The sequence below is a fragment of the Eleginops maclovinus genome, chromosome 10 (genome assembly GCF_036324505.1).
Source record: "Eleginops maclovinus isolate JMC-PN-2008 ecotype Puerto Natales chromosome 10, JC_Emac_rtc_rv5, whole genome shotgun sequence".
NCBI lineage: Eukaryota > Metazoa > Chordata > Actinopteri > Perciformes > Eleginopidae > Eleginops > Eleginops maclovinus.
Window position 1 is genome coordinate 16,572,057 of NC_086358.1, and position 10,950 is coordinate 16,583,006.

The 10,950-nt window shown below is 40.8% G+C and overlaps 1 protein-coding gene across 1 annotated transcript; it reads left to right on the forward strand.

The window, feature by feature from the left end:
* The first annotated feature begins 3,735 nt into the window (after positions 1-3,735).
* LOC134871106 (THAP domain-containing protein 3-like) lies at positions 3,736-6,175 on the forward strand. The gene is given in 4 exon segments (XM_063893704.1): positions 3,736-3,985; positions 3,988-4,119; positions 4,122-4,301; positions 6,048-6,175. Coding segments are annotated over 4 exon segments (690 nt in total).
* Positions 6,176-10,950: the final 4,775 nt, after the last annotated feature.

Sequence of the window (10,950 nt, forward strand, 5' to 3'; positions counted from 1 at the left end):
TATTTTGTCCGAAATGTGCACAGAGATTCATAAAATTTGATTTTGCGAACGTATGTACTACAGGGTTACGGTACGTTTGGATATTTCCTGGTAATCTCTTAAACATTATATTAAAATGAATATCTGTGGGTTTTGGACTTTCAAAAAAGAACCTTTAAACATCACTTTTGATGGTGAGGAGCTAGGAGGGAAATGTTTCAGTTTTTTGCAGTATAATAAATAAAGTGTGCCGATGCATCCATAATGAAAATAAGGGTTGCAGCCCTGTTTAAAAGTATGTCCGACATGTGCATCCAGCTAAGCATTGAAGTGAACTTTCCCTCCGTCTTCCAGGTCATAGAGTCCTGCAGGAGTCTCTCAGTTTAGTGAAACCTGCAGTAGAATTCTCCACTACGCACTCAGGGCCTTTTTCCTGACAGATTGAGATGAAGTGTGTGAAAGAGGTGCCCCGGGTCACTCTGGGGACATCTTGCGAGGTGTCGCTGTGCGGCCTATGACGCTCTCTCCGGCAGCGGGGAACAATAGGTGGAACCAGCTGCTGTGGGAGTCGGTGTGACTGAGTGGAGGAGCTGTTTACAGGCATTCAGCCAGCGGGCCAGGGCCGGACACCGGCCTACGTCAGCTCCTCCGGCGGTTTTATCGCAGCACGGCCCAGCGGAGCTGCAGACCTATGTGAGTTCACCTTCATCACAAGGTCTCCACTGTTCAAGGCTTCCATATGACACTCTGAACACAATGAGGTTTATCTGCAGTGTATATGTGATGGATAACACTCATGCATGTTGTAGATTTTGCATCTGCAACATTGTATGTGTGAGACTCAGGGCTCAAAAGTTGGAACTGAGTTGCAGAATTATGCATGTCACCATTTTATTTCTAAACCTTAAACCGGTCAAAGTGAGCTTTCAACTTTGATCATTGTAATTCTACACCCCTGCACGAATTGCAAGACTGCCACGTTAAAGACAAAAACAGCGTAGCATACAGTACGGAGAAGACCTCTACAGATATTTTTCGCTTTTGTTCAAAGATCCTAAAAGTCCCCCCGACTTCAGACGCTTGTCCTAAAGAAAAAAACGTGTAAGAACTCGCAGTAGCACCTAAACTTAATCGGCTGTTTTTTTTTCATCAGGAAAGAATATAGTGTATGCAGTGCATTTTAAAGAGGCACTATTGTGCTTATATGGGATTTCCCTTAGCTGTAGTGTAATATATAGGTTTTTGTGCATGTAAATCCCCCCTGCCTAAAAGACCTCCATTGGACTCGTTTGTTTACTTCTGTAACATAGTGGCATCACTTGAGCTTCTATAAGCTAGCACTCCAACAATTGTACATGATAATGGCAAGGACATTTTTGACACATCTCTAAGCGGTTGACCAATCACAACAGAGCCAGCCAGCTAACCAATCAGAGCTGACTGCGCTCTGGTTTCAGACAAAAGGTGAAAAGAGGTGCTGCAGCAAAGACAGTATGAGAAAAATAAAGCGCTTTTTGAACATTAAAGCATGTAGAAATGTCACAGTAGAGGAAGTAAACACAAATATGAAGCTAAAAATGAGCATTATAGGGAAATCATAAAATGTTGATTATTAAAACAAGCCCATGTAGGGCAGCAGTGCACTCTTTCGGGCACATATAGTCTTCCTCTTTGGTATTTTTCCCACAGAGAAGTTACAAAACCATGTTCTCTTACTCAATGTTGGTGAAGTCAAATTGACCCACATTGCAACAGCGGAAGTGACAATCCTCCTTATTTCTCTGCAGGTTCCAGGAAACCATACTCATCACTTTTTAAAACCATCCAGAAGCCTGCTTAACTCCCATGATTCATAGCTGCCCTGCCGACCTCGGCTTTGTGTACGGCTTGAGTACGGGCAGCTGTCCCCGTTTCATGACAGGTAAATATTGTGTTTCGCCTTCCACTCAAAGGGTAGTTTCCAAAATAGTTTATTTAAAAAAAGGCCCTGTCTTGAGCTGGGAGTAAACAACGCGTGCCGCAGATACTCTGGCTTGGGTTACCCTGCTTTGTGTCTCCCACCTCGGCCATTAAAATAACTGTGGCCCATTTAACATCTCAGATGGGAATAACAAAATATTTTCCACGTCTGTTATAACTGCCACACTAATGGTGAATCAGCAGGGATCATATTTTTTCCACCTCTCACTCATTGCTGATGATTAGGGGAAGGTCAGATGTGTCATGTCAATCACACAGAAGTGAGAAGTGTTTACCACCATGGGCTTAAAGTGTGGGCTGGGTTCAGGAGGAAAATAAAGAATGCCGAGTCAGTAAAACCAGGAGGATCACACAGGAGTCTCTACTGGGGGAGAGAAGGAGTAAAAATAGCAAGATGTCCCGAGATGATCTCAAGTATTGAGGCAGATTTTAAATGGATCGGTATCTAAGGCTGTATTGCATAATCAGAAACTCTACATATAACATTGACATTCAAATTTTAAAATCAACATTTCAAAGCTGGATAGCTTTGTCCTTTTTCTTTCTTTTTTGCATGTCTGTTCTTATAAGGCTAATTAATAAGGCTAAATTAATATGACACACATAGTATTTGTATTTCTACATGCAGATTCCAATGATGGCTATGCAGGATTGTTTTACACTTAAATAACTCTATATGGATGTAAAGATAACATATATTTAAATAAAAGATAGAATTAACCAAAATCCACAGCACGTTTCTATTAAAAGCAATATTGCAGTTCAATCAATATTTCTTCGTTGGCCTATAGCATTTAAAAAAAAACATATTTTCACGCCAATCTAACAGTTTGCTTTCCAGCACTCTCAGTTGGTGTAAAATATGACGATAGACAGTTTTGAATGTAAAATAATACATGCATTTCATACTAAAATTAAATTGAATACAACAAAAGTAGAACATCTACAAACCTTGTCCCCTGTTCATATTCTTTCAAGTATTATATTTATGCTTTTGTCTGAACCGGATAACAAGGGTGCTTGGTGTCGGCGTGCGCCCTCGTCCAAAAAATGCAGATTTGCCCTGAGAATAAATAGGGGATGGATGATTGGGAGGCAGCAGGCTTACACTGAAACTGAGATGTCTGAATTAGTTTCCTTTACCCTCCTTTCTTCTGTAGAGGAAGTAAAGAGACTCTAACTCTGGATTTATTTGTTGTTTGAGGTGCAATATATGACTCAGCAGCTTTAAAACATGAACAAACTATTATGTTCCACTTCACTCTAATGCAGTATTTTCGCCAGAATGTGGTCGGGCATATTGCTTGCCGAATCCACTTAAATGAGTACAACAAACATATCAGGAAGAAAGGTTAGGCATTTCTTGCCATTTCTGGGTTCTATCCTACGGTGGCCCACAGGGGCCAAAATGTGTACATCTTCTCAAAATTGACAACATGATGGAGAAACATGAACAGCGTTTACCAAAAGTGCTGCATAAACAAAACACTCCAAATAACAAACGCTGCAAGAAGCTCTAAACACAACGGGGGAAAAACGAGGACACTAAAATGTGATCGGACCAGTGATTCATGACATGTTTTCATCCTCCAATAACAACACACTTAAATCCTTAAATTATATTTAATTTCACACAATTCGCTACTTGCACTAAGCTTTGTGACGTACTTCCGACTCCAAATAATACGGCTCGGCCAATTCCGGTCTATTTGTTTACTTCAAACTAGCTAGCTACAGCTCCTGAGGTAATATTTTGCCATGAATACCCATAACACAATGCATTTTCAAAAACAGGAGAAGAAATACTCCGAACATTGTTGTGTTCCGCTTTGTTCGGCATCATCGAAATGTAATGGTATTTTGAGTTTCCATGGCTTTCCAAACCATCCCGACCTGAGAAGACAGTGGCCGGTGAACATACGTCGGGATAGTTTCACCATCTCCTCTCACACAAAGGTCTGCAGCAGACACTTTGCCGCCGATCAACTCATAGAGCCAACGACCCTTGATGGTCGGAGAAGGCTTGTTAGCTTTTTCAATGGAATGGCTATACCGTTGAAAAACCACGGCGTAATGTGTGGCAGAGAACAGAGCGGCCCATTGAACGAGTCCCTCCTGAGGAGCAAGAACAGCACACCGATGGCACTAAGGATAACGACTACTAGTCCCTGAACCGTCTGCACTTGACATGTCTGCATCAGCTCCAAGAGACCTGTCCAAAGAAGTAGAGGATCTGAGAAAGGAAATACAGGCGTTACGTGTCCAGCGAGAGTTTGGCTTACAGCGGTTTGCTGGCTCCGACGCGGACATCCGATCAGTGTTGCCACAGTTACTTCGAAAAGGTAATCTGATTAGTGATTACAGATTACTCCTTTAAAAAGTAACGTAGTTACTTTACTGATTACTTGATTTTAAAAGTAACTAAATTAGATTACAAGTTACTTTATTACATGATTACAGGTTTGGGAAATAGTAACGTTAGATTACTCGTTACTGAAAAAAGTGGTCAGATTAGAGTAACGCGTTTCTTTTTAAAGGTGTAATCTTTTTAAAGGAGTAATCTGTAATCACTAATCAGATTACCTTTTCGAAGTTACCGACATCACTGCATCCGATTTTATACCAGGTATCGTTAGACCTAAATAGTGCTATTCAGCTAACTGTTTGACATTAACCAAAGTAAACATCCGTTAAATTATAAAGAATCCTATCGTAAGTCTTAATAAAAAAGTGAATGTGCCTAATGCGTGACCGCTGTAGCCTGTGTGTCATGCGGACGCATTGTTGTTTAAAAAGTAGCCTAACGTTACAGATAAAATGCAGCACAAATAGCTTCTTAATCAGTTTATCTGAATGTTAAGTAGCATACGAGATGAGACATTGGCTTAGTTGTTACAGCAAACATTATTTTGGTGACAGTGTATGGTTGTATTTACTATGTTAATTAATAACTGACATGATGTATCTTTGTGAATAGATTTCCAAGCTATGACCACCTGATGGCGTTTTGGGGTTTGATTGAGCCTTCCGTTTACAAAATGGTTCGGGTCTCAAGAGCCAAATCGGCTGCCAAGCGAAACGAAGAAGTGGCCACACCTGCACGTCCATCAACGGCAGGTTATGGTCTGAATGTGCTTTGTAGTAACAAACGGGTGGGATGCCAAATAACCTTCTGTAAATGCAATGTTGCATTTACAGAAGGTTACACTGAAGGACTCAGCCCCCTTTAAATACACCAGTGCATTACCGCAACTCACAGTTGTTCCTAGGGTATGTACACATAACCATTACAAAACATTTAGCCAAACAATTAGAGCACAGCCTTACTAGTTTATAACTTAACGGAGTAACCTTTTTTTTTAACCTTCCAGAGACAGCAGCTTCAGCCATTCGACGAGTTCTTTCTTTTCCTCGTCTTCCTGACGGTTGGTTTGAAGTAAAGGGACATGGCGCATCGATTCCACATACACCAGTCCACAGTGAGCCGCAGGGTTTCCCACAGCGCTTTCCTGTTAAGGCGGCCGCCTTAACAACACGGGGTTGCCGCCTTGACTAACGTCACGTCTCCAGAAAAAAAAAAAAAAATTATATAGATATAGGCCTATAGCGATATTCGCCGTTTTACTCTTTCATGTTTTCTACCTTTCATTCCAAACCGTGACTGACAGTCTATCTTCTCTGCAGAACGCATTTTAAAATAAAAAACAAAAAACAAATAAAAGAAACGTTTTAAAATGTGGGGCTATGCCTCCAAATATGCCTCTGAATCGCGTGATGCGTCCGAACAGCGGCATCTAGTGGTATATGTCATTGTGCTATCATCGTTCGACCAACATCCTTCAAAACCAGCATTTTTCGGAAAGACTACTATTTGGATGGCTGACAACCTGTCGTATCAAGGTAAGATTATTATTGAATTCTATACTAGTCTAATAATAGTCTGTCAACTGTTCACTAGTAGGCTACCTGGATAAGCGTAATGTTTTCTTATCAAGGCTAATTGTGTTTAACGTTTACACGTGGCTATATTATTATAGCCTAGCCTGCCTTTGACATTTGCACGTAATTTTCTCTCGCAATGTTCACAGCCAAATGGATCGAAAAACTCAGCCCAAAATCGCCGGCTTCTTCATGCGACGTAGCCGGCCGACAGCCGGCCGACTTCCGGCCCCCCCCCGGAGATGAGTACGTCCCCCCCCCTCACCACCTTGACTAACACATTTTCTGGGGGAAACCCTGGAGCCGCATTATTGCAACATGGACAAGTTTTCTAGCCACTGCACTGGGGTCTCAGTGCATCTGGCTCACACCTGCAGAAGTGCAAGCTTACCTCCCTGAGGAATTTAGAGATTTTTTCCGAGACACCCAGGTGATCTTGGACTGCACTGAGCTCAAGTGTCAGACATCATCCTCACTACTCCTGCAAAGTGAGATGTACTCCACCTAAAAATCTCACTGCACCATGAAAGGCCTGATTGACATAGCCCCACATGGTGTAGTCACCGGTGCAAGTAGCGAATTCAATGATAACTACTGGTCTTTGATCAAGGTCAACCCATCCCTCCTCTCTGCTATTTGCAGGGACATAAATAAAGCCAGACAGATGCAGTGACCCCCATAGTTGTAGAAGGCTACCGTTTCCAAGCAGAGATTGTCTAAATCTAAATTTAACCCCTGCTTTTCTATTTTCTCTTTAACAAGGGGAAACAAATCAGGAAACATGATCACTCAGGGTTTCCAGATGGAAAAAACGTGCCGAGTTAAAGTAGCAGAAGGAGGGAAAAAATAGTCCAGTCTCTTTTTATTCATTCAGCTGCCCTCCCCAAACCCCCAACCCCCCCTTTGATGTTTCAATTTTACCCCGAGACACAGCCAGTTGTGTTGTGTGGTCTTCAGTTACACAGAGGAAGAGTGAGTGGAAAAAAGAGGAGCAGGAGACATTTGATACAACGGAACCACAAGGGGAGAAAATGTGAGAGGCTGCACCCCCCCCATTCACTCAAAACATTCCCGCTCTTAAACACTCGTCTGGTCCGTCTTTGTAGTTACGCTGATCCCATCAATTCACAAAAAACTTTAGATTTAATCCTTCTCAGCAGCACCCAGACCTGGCATTTTATCCCCAGAGAATAGGACTGTCAATAATACATGTTTATGTTTGTATTCCGCAGTATGCAGTATTTATTCTACTGTACGGTATTTATTTTATTCTTTATCTAACATGTACACAGTTTACTTACTTCTGCATTTTACTTGCATTGCCTTAATTATTTACGTCTTCACTATATTCAGAAGTTGCTGCTCATCATATATTTAGCCATGGATGAGTACTTAATCATTAATAATTAATAACTTATCTGTGTTTTTCTTCTATATACTAATATGTTAGATTATTCTGTGTTATTGCATGCCTTTCTTACCTGCTATGCCACTTTTGCTGTAACAAGTGTAAATTTCCCCACTGTGGGAATAATAAAGGATTTCTTATTCGGATATTGTATGCTATGACTGTTGTTGAAATTATCTTTTCGTGAGTAAAAATAAGATTCCATTCATTTATTAGCATTTCTGCTCCTTTCCCTATATATATTTGGAATGGAACGATTCATGACACACTAAGATTCTCCAAAATCTGTTATGTATAATGTGATCAATTCAAAAGGTGAACCAAGTTTCTGTCCCCAGATTTAATGCATAGGGCGGTTTGTCTTTAAATCTATGACCTATTTCCTAAAATTCCAACATAATGCCTTTCTAACAGTAGCATATACAGCCCCGGATGAAATTAAGAGACCACTTCAGCATTAGCAGTTTCTTTTGTTTCATTTTTCATAAATACGTCTTTTGAGTTAAATGATTTTTTCCTATTTGATTCTATAAACTACTGGAAATGTTTTTCTGTGTTGGAATTCAAAAGACACTGGAATGGCTACCACACATGTAGAGATAAAGATTTAAGAAAAAATTGGAGTGGTCTCTTAATTTTTTCAGCGGCTGTATTAATTCCCAGCCCTGATGATAGGGTGTGTATCTTATGAATAGTTTTGAGAGCTTTTGTTATAAAAACAGTTTGAAAAGCTGCTATAGGAGCATTAAGAGCCAGATAAATAATGAGCTGAAATTCAACATGAAGCTCTATAAAGGGGGAGCTACAGATTCAGCTGATTATTCTCTGTAAATCTAATAAGCAACACATTTACCGTTGTTATAACATTACAAATCAATACATCTTTTGATTATAGGGGCTTAAAGCCATCGTTATAAAAAATATCTGATGATTTTATATTTGTACAAGAACAATAATCCATCATCCTTAATATCACCATCATATGTTTTTTTAAATATCAAATGTGTTATCATCATTCAAAATCCAGTATATTTTTTACTCTCTAATGCTGGCTATTCTATTTTGAGATGTTTATATTTTAGAATGGTTTTATTTCTAATAATGTGCAATGCCTTGTTTTGTTTTGCTGCTGCAATGTTAACATTTCCCAGTTTGGGGTCAATAAAGTACATCTTATCTTAAGCATATGCTACTATAACTAATCACCCATTTATTTAAAACTGTTTTAATACGATATGTTTTTTATTATTCTGATTGATTTGAAGTTGTAAAAAACAGAACAGCATCAACAACGGCTGGTAGTCCCGAGTTGGTGTCCCATGCCGTCATGCTTCTAAAATAAAGGGTCTCCTATAGAACACTCGTGTAGGGGACGTGGGCACGCGACAACACTTCACGTGTGTCACTCCAATCATGTTTACATTTTAAAGCCTGAGGAGTTTTACTAAGGCCTCTCACTCCTCATCCTGCACTGACTCTGTGGATCCTTCACCGGGTCACTCAGTGTGACCTCCACATTGTCACTGTAAGCACGGAGAAGCCTTGTTGTTCTCGGGTAGAGTTTAAAACAAGGCGCAGCAGCATTGTGACGAATACTTCTACAAGGGATGCTAAACCTCAGTTCCTACAGCAGCGGCCTTGAGCCTCTCCAACAGTATCAGGTTGGTCACACTCACTGGTCTGTAAATCATCTGTGTGAAGGTCAACACTGATGGAGACTGTAGTAGCATTAAAGGAGCTTTAACTTATGTGCTATATTCTTATACGCTACAGTACATGTGGAAAGAGAGAATGCAGAATTGATATTTAGCATCCTTCACTTTGGCCCTCTTGCATGCTGGTATAAATATATTTCCACAGAAATATCATGGTGATAGGTATTATTTAGGGTTGCAAAGGGGCGGAACATTTCCGGTAAATTTCCATGGGAAGTTAAGCTGGGAATTTTGGGGAATTAATGGGAATTTATGGGAACTAACTGGGAATTGATGCAACGGCATGAATAGATATATAAATAATTAGGCTAGCTAAACAACTGGAATGACCTTCAAAACATCTTGCAGGAGGCAGAAAAAAACAGCATCACCTTTGAGGTAGCTAGCATCTTTACAAGAGTGCCTCATAGATGGTAAATGAAGTGATGCTAGCTATGGCTTATTTAGCATCTAAGTTATCAGCTAGCTATCTACTAGATGAATACATTTGTATGTGATATTTGCAATTTAAACACAAAATAAATACATTACCCTATAATATCATCAAACCTTACTTCACTTTGTGTATTCCACAGGCTCAAATGTGTGGCTTCAATAGTCTTGTGCTTTGGGCTCAAAAGTGTGGTCCAGACTACTAGAAATCACATGTGCATGTGATGGAGGAATGCACAGTGCCTGTAGGGGGTGTGGTCTCAATAGCCATGCATAAGCAGTGTGCTATGTGCATGTGATTGAGGAATGGTACAGTGGGGCAAAAAAGTATTTAGTCAGCCACCAATTGTGCAAGTTCTCCCATTTAAAAAGATGAGAGAGGCCTGTAATTTTTATCATAGGTACACTTCAACTATGAGAGACAGAATGGGGGAAACAATCCAGGAAATCACATTGTAGGATTTTTAATGAATTAATTGGTAAATTCCTCGGTAAAATAAGTATTTGGTCACCTACAAACAAGCAAGATTTCTGGCTCTCACAGACCTGTAACTTCTTCTTTAAGAGGCTCCTCTGTCCTCCACTCGTTACCTGTATTAATGGCACCTTTTTGAACTCGTTATCAGTATAAAAGACACCTGTCCACAACCTCAAACAGTCATACTCCAAACTCCACTATGGCTAAGACCAAAGAGCTGTCAAAGGAGACCAGAGACAACATTGTAGACCTGCACCAGGCTGGGAAAACTGAATCTGCAATAGGTAAGCAGCTTGGTGTGAAGAAATCAACTGTGGGAGCAATTATTAGAAAATGGAAGACATACAAGACCACTGCTAATCTCCCTCGATCTGGGACTCCACGCAAGATCTCACCCTGTGGGGTCAAAATGATCACAAGAACGGTGAGCAAAAATCCCAGAACCACACGGGGGGACCTAGTGAATGACCTGCAGGGAGCTGGGACCAAAGTAACAGAGGCTACCATCAGTAACACACTACGCCACCAGGGACTTAAATCCTGCAGTTCCAGACGTGTCCCCCTGCTTAAGCCAGTACATGTCCAGGCCCGTCTGAAGTTTGCTAGAGGGCATTTGGATGATCCAGAAGAGGATTGGGAGAATGTCATATGGTCAGATGAAACCAAAATATAACTTTTTGGTAAAAACTCAACTCGTCGTGTTTGGAGGAGAAAGAATGCAGAGTTGCATCCAAAGAACACCATACCTACTGTGAAGCATGGGGGTGGAAACATCATGCTTTGGGGCTGTTTTTCTGCAAAGGGACCAGGACGACTGATCCGTGTAAAGGAAAGAATGAATGGGGCCATGTATCGTGAGATTTTGAGTGAAAACCTCCTTCCATCAGCAAGGGCACTGAAGATGAAGCGTGGCTGGGTCTTTCAGCATGACAATGATCCCAAACACACCGCCAGGGCAACGAAGGAGTGGCTTCGTAAGAAGCATTTCAAGGTCCTGGAGTGGCCTAGCCAGTCTCCAG